This window comes from Manis javanica, chromosome 15 (assembly GCF_040802235.1).
Source record: "Manis javanica isolate MJ-LG chromosome 15, MJ_LKY, whole genome shotgun sequence".
Taxonomy (NCBI): domain Eukaryota; kingdom Metazoa; phylum Chordata; class Mammalia; order Pholidota; family Manidae; genus Manis; species Manis javanica.
Window position 1 is genome coordinate 84,565,959 of NC_133170.1, and position 18,680 is coordinate 84,584,638.

An 18,680-nucleotide genomic window follows, 5' to 3' on the forward strand; every position below is an offset into this window, starting at 1 on the left:
GAGGAGAGCTACTCCTCCCAGACTGACTTTGTGGGACTAGAGGTAGTGATGGGTGCTGACACAGCACCCTTGAGCAGGGTTGGGGAAGGGATAGTAGTAACTAACCCTACTAACGGGTACTGGAGGTGCTGTGAACTGTGCTGGTCCTCTCCCTCCACTCTAATTTCCCCCGTGTCCAGTAGAACTAGGGGAGCTCTAGGCAACGTCTGGACCAGGGATTCCTTTTTCTTAACCAGGTGCACACCAAGATCTACTGGTAGATCACAGTCTGTTTTTGAGGATCCTTGTCCTTAGATAGAGGTCATTTTAGAAAATCATAGAAGCTTTTTTGGTTGTCTGAATGGTTGCTGGATGCTGTTGGCATTTAATAGATAGGGGCCATGAAGTCTAATTCAGAAGGCCTAGGAACTGGAAGAGCTGATGATGTAAGTTCCAGTCTGAAAGTAGGCAAGCTTGAGACCCAAGAAGAGCCAGTTTCAGTTCAAGTCTAAAGGCAGGGGAAGACCTACTTTCCCAGTGTAAGTAGTCAGTCAGGAGTTCATCTTCCTCAGACTTTTTGTTCTATTCAGGTCTTCAATTATTGGATGAGGTCCGTCCACATTAGAGAGAGCAATCTGCTTTACTCAGCCTATGAATTCAAATGTTAATCTCATTCAGAATCATCCTCACACTCAGAATAATGTTTGACCAAATGTCTGGGCATCTCATGGCTCAGTAGACATAAAAAGTCCAAGAGTGGTTCATCCTCTTAGACAACTGCACTGTTGACAGCATGCATGGTAGGTAGCACAGTGTCTGGGTTGCCAATACTACCAGATGCTGCCCGAGTCAAGACTATAGCTGTCAGAGTCACAGTGATTCAACTTAGACGTGTAGATAGTTTTGCTTGAACATTTACATGTTGAAATTCATATTTATTTTATTATAAATTACTTTTATTTTTGATATAGTTGGCACATTAAGTAGATTTTTTAAGAAAATAGGTATATGACAAATAGGTTTTCTTTGGATTTCATTTCAGTAGTAAAGGCATATTAACATTTGTTAGAGAAAGGGAGTTTTGGGCCCAGTGTGGATGAGGACCACTGGTCTAAGAGGTCTCTTGAGTGCCAGGCTGCCAGTCGTCTGGAGCAGCCCGCATCTCAGCATCTGGAAAGCTTTTGGCTGTATCTTCCTTCTGAGCTCCACTCTGTCAGGTAGCTTTCAGGTTAGGATCTACTTCCCAAAAATTCTTGTTTGATACTTCTCATTAGGTCGCTTTTTTATATAATAGCTTTATTGAGATTTTAATTCATATGCCACACAATTCACCCACTTAAAGTGTAAAATTCAGTTTTTGGGCGGAGCCAAGATGGTGGCGTGAGTAGAGCAGAGGAGCTCTCCTCCCCAAACCACATAGAATTAGGAAAATATAACAAAGACAACTTCCTAAAATAGAGACCAGAGGACACAGGACAACATCCAGAGCACATCCATACCTGCGAGAACCCAGCGCCTCGCGAAGCGGGTAAGATACAAGCCCCGGTCCGGCAGGAACCGAGCGCCTCCCCACCCCCCCCCGCCCGGCTCCCGGCGGGTGGAAAGAAACCTGAGCGGTTTTTTTCTTTTTTTTTGGCGAGTGCTTTTTGGAAGCCTTAAAGGGACAGGGACCCCAATACCAGGGAAACAGGGCAGTAAGGCCGGTGAGCGGGTGCCTGAGACTGGCGCCTGAGGACAAAGAATATCACGCGTTTTCCCCTTTTTTTTTGGCGAGTGCTTTTTGGAAGCCTTATGGGGACAGGGACCCCAATACTAGGGAAACAGGGCAGCAAGACCGGTGAGCGGGTGCCTGTGACCGGCGCCTGAGGACAAAGAATATTGCGCGTTTCTCCCTTTTTTTCTTTTTTGGCGAGTGCTTTTTGGAAGCCTTAAAGGGACAGGGACCCCAATACTAGGGAAACAAGGCAGCAAGACCGGTGAGCAGGTGCCTGAGACCGGCGCCTGAGGACAAAGAAAATCGCGCGTTTTTTTCCCTTTTTTTTTTCCTCATTTGTTGTTGCTGTTGTTGTTTTGGTTTGGAGAGTGCTTTTTGAAAGTCTTAAAGGGACAGGACAGGACACTTAGCCCAGAGGCAGGGAATCTGGGGATCTCTGGGCACTCTAACCCCCTGGGCAACGGGGAGCAGCCCATTACAGAGATAAATAGCCTCCTGGCCGCTCCCCATCCAACAGGGCTCCACCGTTTTGGAGGAACAGCCCCAGCCAGGCCACGCCCACAGCAACAGCGGAGATAAACCCCATAGCAACCAGGCAGGTAGCAGAAGCCCTGTCTGCACACAGCTGCCCAGCACAAGCCACTAGAGGTCGCTATTCTCCCAGGTGAGGAAGGCCACAAACCAACAAGAAGGGAAGCTCTCCCAGCTGTCACTCGTACCAGCTCTGCAAACTATCTCTATCACCATGAAAAGGCAAAACTACAGGCAGACAAAGATCACAGAGACAACACCTGAGAAGGAGACAGACCTAACCAGTCCTCCTGAAAAAGAATTCAAAATAAAAATCATGAACATGCTGACAGAGATGCAGAGAGAAATGCAAGAGCAATGGGATGAGATGCAGAGAAAAATGCAAGAGCAGTGGGATGAAGTCCGGAGAGAGATCACAGATGTCAGGAAGGAGATCACAGAAGTGAAACAATCCCTGGAAGGATTTATAAGCAGAATGGATAAGATGCAAGAGGCCATTGAAGGACTAGAAACCAGAAAACAGGAACGTATAGAAGCGTACATAGAGAGAGATAAAAGGATCTCCAGGAACGAAACAACACTAAGAGAATTATGTGACCAATCCAACAGGAATAATATTCGTATTATAGGGGTACCAGAAGAAGAAGAAAGAGGAAAAGGGATAGAAAGTCTCTTTGAAGAAATAATTGCTGAAAACTTGCCCATACTGGGGGAGGAAATAATCGAACAGACCACGGAAATACACAGAACCCCCAACAGAAAGGATCCAAGGAGGACAACACCAAGACACATAATAATTAAAATGGCAAGGATCAAGGACAAGGAAAGAGTTTTAAAGGCAGCTAGAGAGAAAAAGGTCACCTATAAAGGAAAACTCATCAGGCTAACATCAGACTTCTCGACAGAAACCCTACAGGCCAGAAGAGAAAGGCATGATATATTTAATGCAATGAAACAGAAGGGCCTTGAACCAAGGATACTGTATCCAGCACGACTATCATTTAAATATGATGGCGGGATTAAACAATTCCCAGACAAGCAAAAGCTGAGGGAATTTGCTTCCCACAAACCACCTCTACAGGGCATCTTACAGGGACTGCTCTAGATGGGAGCACCCCTAAAAAGAGCACAGAACAAAACACACAACATATGAAGAATGGAGGAGGAGGAATAAGAAGGGAGAGAAGAAAAGAATCTCCAGACAGTGTATATAACAGCTCAATAAGCGAGCTAAGTTAGGCAGTAAGATACTAAAGAAGCTAACCTTGAACCTTTGGTAACCACGAATGTAAAGCCTGCAATGGCAATAAGTATATATCTCTCAATAGTCACCCTAAATGTAAATGGACTTAATGCACCAATCAAAAGACACAGAGTAATAGAATGGATAAAAAAGCAAGACCCATCAATATGCTGCTTACAAGAAACTCACCTTAAACCCAAAGACAAGCACAGACTAAAAGTCAAAGGATGGAAAAACATATTTCAGGCAAACAACAGTGAGAAGAAAGCAGGGGTTGCAGTACTAATATCAGACAAAATAGACTTCAAAACAAAGAAAGTAAAAAGACATAAAGAAGGACACTACATAATGATAAAGGGCTCAGTCCAACAAGAGGATATAACCATTCTAAATATATATGCACCCAACACAGGAGCACTAGCATTTGTGAAACACATACTAACAGAACTAAAGAGGGAAATAGACTGCAATGCATTCATCTTAGGAGACTTCAACACACCACTCACCCCAAAGGATAGGTCCACCGGGCAGAAAATAAGTAAGGACACACAGGCACTGAACAACACACTAGAACAGATGGACCTAACAGACATCTATAGAACTCTACATCCAAAAGAAACAGGGTATACATTCTTCTCAAGTGTGCATGGAACATTCTCCAGAATAGACCACATACTAGCTCACAAAAAGAGCCTCAGTAAATTCCAAAATATTGAAATTCTACCAACCAATTTTTCAGATCACAAAGGTATAAAACTAGAAATAAATTGTACAAAGAAAACAAAAAGGCTCACAAACACATGGAGGCTTAACAACATGCTTCTAAATAATCAATGGATCAATGAACAAATCAAAATAGGGATCAAGGAATATATAGAAACAAATGACAACAACAACACAAAGCCCCAACTTCTGTGGGACGCAGTAAAAGCAGTCTTATGAGGAAAGTATATAGCGATCCAGACACACCTGAAGAAGGAAGAACAATCCCAAATGAATAGTCTAACATCACAACTATCGAAACTGGAAAAAGAAGAACAAATGAGGCCTAAAGTCAGCAGAAGGAGGGACATAATAAAGATCAGAGAAGAAATAAACTTAATTGAGAAGAATAAAACAATAGCAAAAATCAACAAAACCAAGAGCTGGTTCTTTGAGAAAATAAACAAAATATATAAGCCTCTAGCCAAACTTATTAAGAGAAAAAGAGAATCAACACAAATCAACATAATCAGAAATGAGAATGGAAATACAAAGAATTATTAAAGACTACTATGAAAACCTATATGCCAACAAGCTGGAAAACCTAGAAGAAATGGACAACTTCCTAGAAAAATACAACCTCCCAAGACTGACGAAGGAAGAAACACAAAAGTTAAACAAACCAATTACGAGCAAAGAAATTGAAACGGTAATCAAAAAACTACCCAAGAACAAAACCCCGGGGCCGGACGAATTTACCTCGGAATTTTATCAGACACACAGAGAAGACATAATACCCGTTCTCCTTAAAGTGTTCCAAAAAATAGAAGAAGAGGGAATACTCCCAAACTCATTCTATGAAGCCAGCATCACCCTAATACCAAAACCAGGCAAAGACCCCACCAAAAAAGAAAATTACAGACCAATATCCCTGATGAATGTAGATGCAAAAATACTCAATAAAATATTAGCAAACAGAATTCAACAGTATATCAAAAGGATCATACACCATGACCAAGTGGGGTTCATCCCAGGGATGCAAGGATGGTACAACATTCGAAAATCCATCAACATCATCCACCACATCAACAAAAAGAAAGACAAAAACCACATGATCATCTCCATAGATGCTGAAAAAGCATTTGACAAAATTCAACATCCATTCATGATAAAAACTCTCAGCAAAATGGGAATAGAGGGCAAGTACCTCAACATAATAAAGGCCATATATGATAAACCCACAGCCAGCGTTATACTGAACAGCGAGAAGCTGAAAGCATTTCCTCTGAGATCGGGAACCAGACAGGGATGCCCACTCTCCTCACTGTTATTTAACATAGTACTGGAGGTCCTAGCCACGGCAATCAGACAAAACAAATACAAGGAATCCAGATTGGTAAAGAAGAAGTTAAACTCACTATTTGCAGATGATATGATACTGTACATAAAAAACCCTAAAGACTCCACTCCAAAACTACTAGAACTGATGTCGGAATACAGCAAAGTTGCAGGATACAAAATTAACACACAGAAATCTGTAGCTTTCCTATACACTAACAATGAACCAATAGAAAGAGAAATCAGGAAAACAATTGCATCAAAAAGAATAAAATACCTAGGAATAAACCTAACTAAAGAAGAGAAAGAATTATACTCTGAAAACTACAAGTCACTCTTAAGAGAAAGTAAAGAGGATACTAACAAATGGAAACTCATCCCCTGCTCATGGCTAGGAAGAATTAATATCGTCAAAATGGCCATCCTGCCCAAAGCAATATACAGATTTGATGCAATCCCTATCAAATTACCAGCAACATTCTTCAATGAATTGGAACAAATAATTCAAAAATTCATATGGAAACACCAAAGACCCCGAATAGTCAAAGAAATCCTGAGAAAGAAGAATAAAGTAGGGGGGATCTCACTCCCCAACTTCAAGCTCTACTACAAAGCCATAGTAATCAAGACAATTTGGTACTGGCACAAGAACAGAGCCACAGACCAGTGAAACAGATTAGAGACTCCAGAAATTAACCCAAATATATATGGTCAATTAATATTTGATAAAGGAGCCATGGACATACAATGGCAAAATGACAGTCTCTTCAATAGATGGTGCAGGCAAAACTGGACACCTACATGTAGGAGAATGAAACTGGACCTTTGTCTAACCCCATATACAAAGGTAAACTCAAAATGGATCAAAGACCTGAATGTAAGTCATGAAACCATTAAACTCTTGGAAAAAAACATAGGCAAAAACCTCTTAGACATAATCATGAGTGACCTCTTCTTGAACATATCTCCCCGGGCAAGGAAAACAACAGCAAAAATGAGCAAGTGGGACTACATTAAGCTGAAAAGCTTCTGTACAGCGAAAGACACCATCAATAGAACAAAAAGGAACCCTACAGTATGGGAGAATATATTTGAAAATGACAGATCCGATAAAGGCTTGACGTCCAGAATATATAAAGAGCTCACACGCCTCAACAAACAAAAAACAAATAACCCAATTAAAAAATGGGCAGAGGAACTGAACAGACAATTCTCTAAAAAAGAAATACACATGGCCAACAGACACATGAAAAGATGCTCCACATCGCAAATTATCAGAGAAATGCAAATTAAAACTACAATGAGGTATTACCTCACACCAGTAAGGATAGCTGCCATCCAAAAGACAAACAACAACAAATGTTGGCGAGGCTGTGGAGAAAGGGGAACCCTCCTACACTGCTGGTGGGAATGTAAATTAGTTCAACCATTGTGGAAAGCAGTATGGAGGTTCATCAAAATGCTCAAAACAGACCTACCATTTGACCCAGGAATTCCACTCCTAGGAATTTACCCTAAGAACGCAGCAATCAAGTTTGAGAAAGACAGATGCACCCCTATGTTTATCGCAGCACTATTTACAATAGCCAAGAATTGGAAGCAACCTAAATGTCCATCGGTAGATGAATGGATAAAGAAGATGTGGTACATATACACAATGGAATACTACTCAGCCATAAGAAGTGGAAAAATCCAACCATTTGCAGCAACATGGATGGAGCTGGAGAGTATTATGCTCAGTCAAATAATCAAGCGGAGAAAGAGAAATACCAAATGATTTCACTCATCTGAGGAGTATAAGAACAAAGGAAAAACTGAAGGAACAAAACAGCAGCGGAATTACAGAACCCAAAAATGGACTAACAGGTACCAAAGGGAAAGGAACTGGGGAGGATGGGTGGGCAGGGGGGATAAGGGGGGAAGGAGAAGGGAGGTATTAAGATTAGCATGCATGGGGGGGAGGGAGAAAGGGGAGGGCGGGCTGCACAACACAGAGAGGACAAGTAGTGATTCTACATTTTGCTAAGCTGATGGACAGTGACCGTAATGTGGTTTTTAGGGGGGACCTGATATAGGGGAGAGCATAGTAAACATAGTATTCTTCATGTAAGTGTAGATTAAAGATTAAAAAAAAAAATCAGTTCCTGTGTGCTGACCTCCAATGAGTTCTGCACAGTGGTATAGAGGGCATGTCAAATTGTGGGCAAAGGGTCTGTTTGTTTCTATGCAGAAGATCAAGGCCTAGCTTGGATACCCAGAAAATGAACTAAGATACGATATGAGGAGGAGCTTCTGGCATCAGCACTCTCTGGAGGACTTGTGCCGGGGGATGATCATCAAAAAGCCTCCACAGGGATCCAGGCGATGCTGCGGTTGTGGCTGCGTCCATCCCACCGTCTCCTGGACTTGCCATGGGAATGAGGAGGGAGATGTCTAGGCTGGCATGTGCATACAGTGAGACAACGAATTTGACCGGATCTGTACTGTTGGAACTCAATCAGGAGTTGGGAGGGGTGCAAGTTGTAGCGCTCCAAAATCTTACGACTATAGACTATCTACGGTTAAAAGAACATATGGGATGTTAACAGATCCCAGAAATGGGTTGCTTTAATTTGTCTGACTTCTCTCAGACTGTTCAAGTACAGTTGGACAATATCCATCAGATCATAGACTAATTTTCACAAATGCCTATGGTGCCTAAATGGTTTTCTTGGCTTCACTGGAGATGGCTGGTAATTATAGATTTGCTTTGTTTATGTCACCGTATTCCTATTACGTTAATATATGTGCGCAAGTTAGTAGTTTAAAACCTATACATACTTAAGGTACTCTACAAGAAGATATGTCAAAGAAATAATCAATCCTCCCATGTTTTCTTCCATATGCTACCTCTATAGCTTTTCTTCTTCCTTCCTAATTACAACCCTTAAATAGAATTCGTGCCTCATATCGAATTTACCGAGTATCATAATTCCTCCAGGTGGTAAAGATGCCTCGAGACAAGTGCTGGGCATAGAAGCCACAGGGCATAAATCTGCAAAGAAGTAAAAAGCTAACCTTTTCAAACAATATGGCTTCTCTCTCACTTACCAACTTTACATTTCCCTGTATGGCCCCGGAAGATGACTGGTTAGCCAGAGACGGGTAAGATTCCTCAAGGGAGGAACAACCTAAGACAGGCACAGTCGCAGGGGGGCCATCAGGTGAGAAATTGGGAATCATCAGTGGTGAAGCTTAGAACCTCATCCCGCCCTGTGTTGAGAGAAAGCTTCTGCATCCGTGGAGGTTTTATTGCCCTTGTCTAGCTCGGATTAGCACATAGTCTGCAGGCACACACCTGATCATCTACAATTGCTCTCTTACAACACTAAAGTATGTTTTCTACCTTTATCTTGCATCTACCTACCACTTCAGCAGTTTATTAAAAATAAAAATAATAATAAAGGGAGAAATGTGGGATCCAAATATAAATCAAGTATAAAAATCAAACGAATATTCATATTTAACCTGATTGTTTATAGGTCATAATGCGTGATCAAAACCGAAAGTTTCTGTGATGAATGCCCTTGTACTGTTCACCATGTAAGAACTTATTCACTATGTAAGAATTAGTTCACCATGTAAGAACTTGTTCGTTATGCTTCAGAAGATTGGAGACTGAAGAGAACTAGGCTTGAGATGGATTAATGACTGTGCATTGAGCATTGACCCCCCTATACAGAATTTTATTGTTGTTAACAACCATTTGATCAATAAATATGAGAGATGCCCTCTCAAAAAAAAAAAGTGTAAAATTCAGTGTTTTTTAGTATATTTACAGGGTTGTACAACCAGCATCACAGTGTGGTTTCAGAATATTTCATCCCAAAATGAGGCCCTTATGTTCATCGGCAGCCAGCATCCATGTCCCTTACCCCCAGCTCCTGTCAACCTCTAATCTACTTTCTGCCTCTGTAGATTTGCCTCCTCTGGGCAGTTTGTGTAAATGGAGTCATATGATACCGATTCTTCCTGTCTGGCTTCTTTCATCTGGTATGTTTTCAAGGTTCGTCCATGCTGTACCACGTAGTGCTACTCCATTTCTTCTTTGTGCCTAAGTAATATTCCGTTGGGTGACTTACCATATTTTGTTTATCCATTCATCAGTGGATATTTTGATGGACATTTGGAATTGAAACAGTTATTTTGTGTGCAGAAGGCATGTAAACAGAGAACTATGTGACAGTAATATGTAACCAATAAGTAACAAATACATACTAATACTTAAAATGTAATTTAGATGCTAACAAAGAATTTTGTCATAGTTTAATTGGGAGATATTTTTGAGGTTGTTTGGGTTGTTTCCATTTGGGGGCTTTTATGAATAATGCTTCTATAGGCAGTTGTCCATAAGTTTTCATGTGGACAAATGTTTTCTTTTCTCTTGGGTATATATCCAGGAGTGGAATTGCTAGGTCATGTGGTAAGTCTGTTTAAACACTTGAGGAACCTGCCAGACTGTTTTCCAAAGCGGCTGCACATTTTGCATTCCTGCCAGCAGCATGTAGGAGTTCTAGTTATTGCATGTCCTCTTCAACACTTGGTACTATCTTCTTGATTATAGCCGTCATAGGGGTGGGAATAGTTGTAATTGTGGGACAGAGACAGGAACAAGAAAGAGAGAGTCTGTTACTTTGTCCAGTATGGTAGCCAGTGTGTAACTTTAGTAGATTAAAATGAAATAAAATTTAAAATTCAGTTCCTCAGTCACACTGGCCACATGTCATGTGCTTAGTAACCGCAAATGGTGCTGTATTGGGCAGCACAGGTATATGAATATAGAATGTATTTGCCACTGCAGTTCACTTCTGTGGGATAGTGCTAGTCTAGGAAGAATTAATTTGACAGAGGCTGGAGGAGTAGGCGGACTCCTAGAGGGTCTGAGTGTTGTTGTAGAAAGGAGCGCAGGCATGGAATTTGGAGGAGAGAAGAAAGAAACTTTAGGGAGCCATTTGCAAAATGTGAGGTTTAGAAAAGAGAAGGTAAATAAAAAGGAAAAGTGAAAAGTTGTACAAAAGGTTCTGGATTTTGGAACCTAATTAGGAACTCGGTTTTTCTACAGGTACCTTGAGTTTGTGATGGGCCCAATCTAATTCCTTCATTTTACAGGTGAGAAAAGCATAGGATCATTGGCTGGCAAGGGTCAACTGTATATTGTACCTGTTGTGGGAAGCGACTTGAGATACACACACACACACACTCTTTATTTATTTATGTATGTATGTATGTATGTATGTATGTATGTATGTATGTTGCAGTATCCTCTGGGAAAGTGTAAGAAATAGATGGTAGAACTGAACCAGAGGGAGCACTCACAGTGGGCAGATCACTCAAATGGAATTGGAAAACAGAAAGCTAAAGGCTTAAGAGGGAGTAGGTAATTTGATCATTAGTATATATAACATTTTCTATAAGGAATGACCAGGAAGCTGGAGCAGAGTCTCTGAAGTCCCACTGGGTTTCAGTTGATAATAAGAGCATTGTTTTTGCCCAAAGGCCTTATCATGTTGAAGGTGGAGTAGAGCCCCCTTCACCCTGTCTCACTTTTCCTGCCACCAAACCAGTTGGTACAGTTTATATTATGTCAAGGCAAGATAAATCTGGAGTGTTTGAGCCCAGTCTAGGTAAAATATTCATTAAGGATATTGGAATGAGCCTTTTCTTTCCCAAAGGGTTATTCTGTAAGTTTCTCTTTATTCGTGTGTAGAAATCTTAAATTAGATTTCTAACCTCTTTTTGTGCTCAATATGGTTCTGAGAGTCATCATACATAATCTTTACATTAAAAACCGGGCTTCGTTTTTGTTAGTTGTATTACTCTACCCAAGCCAGTTCTTTCCAGACATGATATTACTGTGGGAACTGCTTTTCCAGCTCAGTTAATAAAGATGTATCTGACTAGCTGTGTGTGCTGCCACTGTTATTCCCAGTCCTCTAAGCTGTGAAATCACATAGAAACCATTTAGGTGGAAAACTTGCCATATTCCTTGTAAGTATATAGAATGCCCTTATTTTCTGAACCTAAAATTGAGGCTTATGTTCTGACAAAGAATTTTGATGCTGCATCTTGATAAAAGAGATAGGCTGGTGAATATATTTAGGTCCTGAATGTGTTGGGTTGCTGGTATATTCTGCTTATGTGTGGATATCACAATCTATATTTGAAATTAAGACTGTTAGATAATGTGAAATGTATGATCAACTTTAAATACCTGCAAAATGGTCAATTCTCAAGTACCAGGACGATTAATGCTTTATTAAATGCCAAAGATAATGCACATTATGTCTAGCCAATTCCATTAGAATATCTAGCATATTCTTTTTCCTGACTGAACTAGAGCACAAAATAATTTCGAATTAACGATATTCAAGAAGGAGGTCTTGAAAATAGGGTGCGTTCTGATGAATAAGCCTAAGAACTTTTCAGATTTTATTTTGTGTCAACATGTAGCTTTCAAACCTTTTTATTTATCACATGGTAAAACTCTTCAGAATTTCTAAAGAATTTCTAAATTTAGAATTTCTAAAGAATGTTCTTCCAGTTTTGTTCTCATATCATGCCATTTCTTTCTACAGATTTGCTTGTAAATGCATCACGAGGCAACCCAGAATGAAGAAAGCAAGCAGGAGTGTCGGCTCAGTGCCTAAAGTGTCTGGGATAAGCAAAACAGTAGAGAAGCCTAAACCTGAAAATAACCCTTCAGCATCTACAGGAGGCAAACTTGTAAGACCTGGAGCTACAGCGTCATTGTCCAAGGTATTAATGTGGTGATGTTTGAATTTGTGATGGATTTAGGAGCGAATCTTACTATAATGTTTGATTTATTAAACGGACATTGTTTAGGGGTTGGGTTCTGCTGGCGCTGGGAACACATAGCCTTTGAAGAGAGTTCACAGGGTGATGAACTTACTTGCTCTGGTTAGTCTGTCTTTCTGAACAAAACCAGATAGTAAGCTTGTCTTGCCAATGTCTTTCAGCCCCAGACAAGTTCACTATGGATTCAGTGAGACCGAAAAATGACAGTGGAATGTTCTGGGGTGAAAGGGTTTATACCCAGCTTTATTCTCACAGTGGCAGGTCAGTCACTAGAATCCCGTCCACTCAGAGTAAGTCTGCGTGCAGCAAGCCAGTCTCTGCCTCTGAGCCTCTCTGCCTGCACAGCCGTCTCAGTCTCCGTCCTTGGCGCTGCCACCACTCCAGTCTCTGCTGTCCTTTAGCCGTGCAGCTGCCCTGCAGCTGTGCCCTGTGTCGCACAGAGCACTGGCGGAGCTCTTTATTATATAGAGTCAGTAGCAGTGAATTGCCTACACGTGTATAGTGAGCTCGCTGACCAAGGCCAGGTGAGAGTCCTGTCCATAGGAACCCTCACTTCAGCCGCAAGGCTTGTGTGTGGGACACCACTGAGCACCTGCCTCATGCAAGGCTCTGTGTTGGTTTGAGCTGGAGATAGAGTTGGCTCTGTGAGGCTTGCGGCGTAATGAATGGAGTAGTCACATACGTGAATAACTCAAATACACGCAAAAAAGGCAGATGCTCTGGGAGAGCAGGAAAGCAGTACAAGCACTTTCAAGTAGGGAAATCCTGTTTCTAGCCCAGGAAGGTTTTATGAAAAGAGCATGTATGCTCAGCTTTAAAGGACCAGCAGTAACATTCCTGAAACCCCTAGATGGGGGTTTCTGTTCCCTCCCCAGCCCCTTACACACCATGAACTGCTATTTTCTTCCTGACAGCTGATTCAGTATGAATCCCAGTAAAATTGGGTGATAATAATTTAATTAGGAAACTAACATAACTAGTTTTTGTTACACTCCTTAAGAGGTTGGTTTAGTTCTTACTAGTGTAGGATAGTGACCATGGACTTTAGGAGCAACAGACCCAGGCTCAGTATGGCCTTCATAGGGCCTTGGTCGGGGTGAAGTGAGGGGTATGTGAAAGGGGTGCCGTGCACAGCAGGTGCTTAGTGAGTGACAGGCAGTAGATTTTTATTGGTTAGCTCTAGAAACTTATTTCAACTCAAGACTGATTGCTCAAAACAACTGTCTTCCCATGGGTGTTCTGTGTCCGTGTTGGTTTGGACCATTCAAGGGACAGGATGACTCCAGGCCCTTTTTCAGCTGGTCACGTCATAGATTCATTGGCCAGAGATCTACATGGTTATCTTCTAGTCTTTCTCAGTCCACAGTTCTTTTATTCTTTGCTTGCTTGTTTTAGGGAGTTGGTGTTTGAGTGGAAACTTTTGACTCTATGGAGAAAACCTGGAAAGGGTTGCTACTAGTCTGATAGGGAGAAACCAAGCACTGCCTGAAACATGATCTGTTTAAAAGCCTTTTGTCCAGGCAGGACTTTGATAGATCGTGGTTTAATTATTTTAGAAACACCTCACAAGAATAGCTGATGAGGGACTTCATTATATGTGTTGAAAGATCTAGCAGGAAATGCTGGTTTGTCTCTTCCAGGGTTGTTGAAACTGAACCCAGGCTTATTCCACAGGCTTGGAGATGTCCCCAGGTTTTCTCCTTGCTCCTACATCCCTGATGAGCTGTTGGATGTCCTCCTGTGGCCTGGAGGATGGTACCAGGAGTAGACCTTTGCCCTGCTTCCGTTAGTCTGAATCAACACTCTAAACTATTTCCTTGGTGGCAGTGCTGCCACTCTTTTGTGTAAGATAGCTGGCATTTCCTGACCTAACTGGTTACTCAGTTGCTGGGGCTGTCTTCAGAGTGGAGCGCCTGTGTGACTAGTGACCTGTTACGTGACTGGAAGAACAGGTTGAAACATTGGCACTGGATGTACAGTGCTGCCTTCCACCTGTCGACTCCTTATCAGCGGCAGGCAATGTCTTTGAGGGTTTGCTACGGAGTGTGCACGGAGCCGGCATGTCAGCTCCTCTGAGGCTTGAATCTGGAGGTGATGGTAGTTTGGTTTTGAACTGTGAGTACTTTTTCATGGTGAGGTAGAACAGTGTGTCTGCTGGGTGCCAGCACATGCTGGCTGCTCACAGCTTTGGCTCTGCTATGTTGGCTGATTGTTTTAATAGTTCTGTGCGTGTGTGTGTGTGTGTGTGTGTGTATTTGGGGTGTGTGTGTATTTGGGGTGTGTGTGTGTGTGTGTGTGTGTGTGTGTGTGTGTGTGTGTGTGTGTGTATAGTGGAGTAAGGGTCATAGAAGGGGTGAAACTATTTGGGAACACTACCTAGACTGGAGCAATTGCTTTTACTTAAGAAAGGAGAAGAAAAAAGTCACTCAGTGAAGTAAGAAGGCACAGAAAGAAAGAAAAAAAGAGTGAAAATGAGCAGAAGAATCGAAAATATCAGAAGCATTTGGAGACCCCACAAACTTGCATTATTTTTCAAAGTTTTCGTATTTCACCATGCTTCTCTAGCATATAGACACCTCCCACAGTCTGAATTCCTGTAGCTGTGATGGAGTCCTGATGCTTAGTCACATGAAAGAAGCATTTGCCTTTTAATCATGTAGATACCATGTGCACGTACTCATCCTGTCATAAGGGCTCCCGCACGTGAGTATCTGTCACTGGGCAGTATTTGCATGACACTTTTGCAGTGGCAGGGTATGGGGACGTGCACTTCTTAATTTCAAGTATTGTTTGAGGCTAAATCTAGTTGAGATACAGGGGAAAGGACCCTTCTGATCCAGAGCAGCTCACTGCTGATGGGAGCTTTTGTAAGTATAGAATGAAGCTCTACTGATGTTTATAGTGAGTTTTAAGGAAATTGTTCCTGTTCTTATGAATAGCTGTGCCCTCTGTCTTGGAGCATTTGTATGGATAATTCTTTGTTACAGCCAGCTGGAGGGATCATTTTCCTACATGCCTAACTTTTCCAGGTTTCACACACTGCTCAGGTGTTCATGGTTTATCCTTGTAGAAGTAGTATTTGTTTTCATTGTCCCAGGAATACTTTTTTCTAAAACTTGATAGGTGAGAATTAATAAGCTGTGGTTACTTCAGTTAGAATCAATCTAAATAATTGATGACTCTTCACTGATTATTTGTGGTCATACCTTTTCGTTGCAAAAGTTAATTAACAATATGATTGAGCAGTCCATCTCTGAAACTTGAAAGGTAAAATTTAATCTTAAATTTTGAGACAAAGGTGCAAACTGAAACTTGGACTTTATCTTGAGAAACATCAATACTTTGGTTGTTGTATTTCATTATTTGATCTGGAAGGAATGTTCTTACCAGATGATTTATGTTTTGCACTTGTTAAAAAGTAGACTAAAAATCTATTCCTTCATCAGTTTCATTTATTTGGATTGTTGTTGGGGTGTTTATGTGTATGAATGCACATGTATTTACAGACCTGTATAACAAAAATTAAAAGAAATAGGAAAAAAGCCTGCACAGTTAGGTTCATGTGAAAGGCAGGTTGGAAAGTACAGAGTTGTGTTTTGTTTTGTTTTCACTTTTTTGATAAAGTATGACATGCATCAAGAGAAGTTCAAAAACAGTATCTGTGTTCATCTTAGTGAATTACCACAAAGTGTGAACATACAGTACAGCCAGGTCAAGAAGCAGAGTACATCTGCACCTCAGCCAGTTGCGGATTTTCATGTGAATGTAACCATACACTGTTCTTTTCATGTGTTCCTGATTTCCTTAACTCGGTGTTACAGCCCATGATGCTCATCCATACTGTCTATCTCAGCAGCTCCTTCTTCATTGTTGATCCCAAATCCATGGACATCTGCAGTTTCCGTTTTGTGGCTATTAGAATAATGTTGATATGAACCTTCTTACACGTATCTTTTAGTACACATGTGCACCCACTTCTTTTGGCCCTGTAACTGGGAGTGAAGTTACTGGGTCACAGGGTGCAATGGTTCAGCTTTAATGGATACGGGGCCAAATCATTTTTCAAAGTGGTTTCAAAGTTTACACTCTTGGTCGCTCTGCATTGTCATCTGCACTTAAGTTTGTCTTTCATTTTAGCCATTCAGGTGTGTGTAAAGGGATTCTGAAGTGGCATTAATTTGCATTTGCATTATTGTCGATGAGATTAAACACTTTTTCGTATCTTATTTTTATGTGTTTAGTGGGTATTCCAGATATCATCTTTTGTGAGGTTCCTGTCCAAATCACTTGCCCATTTTTCTATTGTGGTTATTTTTCTTTAACTTTTTTTTGTGTGTGTGTGCAGTAAAATACACATAACATTTAACCATCTTAACCATTTTTAAGTATACAGTTCAGTAGCATTAAGTATATTCATATATTACTGGGCAGCCATCACCACCGTCCATCTCCAGAACTTTTTCATCTTGTGAAATTGAAATTCTGTACCCATTAAGCAACAACCCACCCCATCCCTGGCAACCACCATTCTGTTTTTTGTCTCTCTGAATCTAAAGTACTTCATATGAATAGAATCATACAGTTTTTTGACTTTTTGTGAGTAGCATATTTCACTCAGAGTTCATCCATATTGTAGCATGTGTCAGAATGTCTTTCCTTTTTAAGACTGAATAAATTCCATTGTATGTATATACTGTATTTTGCTTATTCGTTCTTGCATCAGTGGACACTTGGGTTGCTTCCATCTTTTGGCTATTTTAAGTAATAGCTGTGAATGAATTTATCTCCTAGACACCTTGCTTTCAGTTCTTCTGGGTATATACCCAGAAGTGGAATTGCTGGATCATGTGGTAGTTCTATTTTTAATTTTTTTTAGGACCCTCCATAATGTTACCTACAGCAGGTGCACCATTTTACATTCCTGCTGGCAGTGCATAGGGGTTTCAATTTTTCCATGTCCTCACAAGCACTTGTTTTTTGTTTTTTAATGCTAAAACTCCTGTAGTAACGGGTATGAGGTTGTGCAGTGTCTTTTTTTGTACTGATTTATAGTTCTTTCCCTATTCTACATGTGAGCCCTTTGTCATTTATACGTGTTGCACATATATTCTCCCACTCTTTGCCTTCTCTTTTTCCTTCTTTAGTGGTATCTTTTGATGAATGGAAGTTCTTGATTTTAATATAGTCCAGTTTGTCAGTCATTTCTGTGTGGCTAGTTTTTGTGTATATGTTTTGTTTATGAAATCTTTTCCCATCCCAAGGTAGAAGATAGTGTCTTATACTTTTTTCTAGGAGTGTTGTTATTTTACATTTTATATTTAGATCCTCAATATATCTGGAATTAATTTTTTAAAAGCCTTTTATTTTGAAATGCTTTTGAACTTAAAAGTTTTAAAAGATGTATACAAAGAATTCCAGTATATCTTTACTAAGATTCCTTATATGTCAACTTTTCTTCATGGTTAGTCATTTTCCTTCATACATACATGTAAACATACATACATAATTTTTTTCTTTAACTGTTTTAAGTATAAATTGTACAGGTAATGCTTCTTTACTCTTAATATTTCAATATGCATTTCCAAAAAAACAAGGACATTCTCTTTTATAACCATAGTACAATCATAAAATCTAGAAATGAACACTAATAAAATGCTAATATCTAATCTGTAGACTTTAAATTTTGCCAATTGTGCTAATGTCTATTCAGCAAAAAAGATAATTTTTTTCTGGTTCAGGATTCAATCCAGGATCATGAATTGCATTTGGTTGTTACGCTCATTATCATCCTTAAATTTGGAATAATTCCTCAGTCTTTGTCTTTTATGACTTTGACATTACCAAAGAGTATAGGCTAGTTTATTTGGTAGACTGTCCTCCAAATTTGGGGTTGTCAGTGTTTCCTTGTTATTACGTTGGGATTATGCATTTTTGACAGGAGTCCCATAGAAACCATGCATTTCTGGAGGCATGGTGTGTCAGTCTGTTCCCTTCCTGGTGATGTTAATTTGGCGTTTACTAGGTTTTCCACTGAGGTTACTATGTTTCCTTTTGTAATTAATAAGTATCTTGTCAAAATACTCTGAGACTTTATAAATTCCCTCTTTCTCAACTTTCACTCTGATTTAGCCAACTTTTGATTAATTCTTTCCAGAATAAACTATTACTATGTTTTTTGCCAAATGATAATTTTCTGATTCCACCCTGCCTTCTGCATTAATTAGTTGGCATTCTACTATAAGGGTTTTTCCTTTTGTCCCACTTCTTTATGTATTTACCTTAAGTGTGGATTATGGATTTCTTATTCAGTGGTCTATT

The 18,680-nt window shown here is 40.3% G+C and overlaps 1 protein-coding gene across 7 annotated transcripts in view; it reads left to right on the forward strand.

Annotated features, from left to right (window-relative positions):
- SPECC1L (sperm antigen with calponin homology and coiled-coil domains 1 like) overlaps positions 1–18,680 on the forward strand; it is a 147,248-nt gene that overhangs the window by 23,605 nt on the left and 104,963 nt on the right. For 4 of the 7 annotated variants that reach the window (XM_017663222.3, XM_017663224.3, XM_017663223.3 and 1 more), the window contains one exon: positions 12,122–12,302. The exons of 1 other annotated variant lie outside the window; for it this stretch is intronic. In XM_017663222.3, the coding sequence (XP_017518711.1) occupies positions 12,156–12,302 (147 nt within the window). In that variant the 5' untranslated portion in view covers positions 12,122–12,155. Of the gene's footprint in view, positions 1–12,121; positions 12,303–14,323; positions 14,478–15,109; positions 15,230–18,680 lie in introns of those variants that run through there. 2 more of the 7 variants (XM_073223331.1, XM_073223329.1) reach the window with 2 other exon arrangements.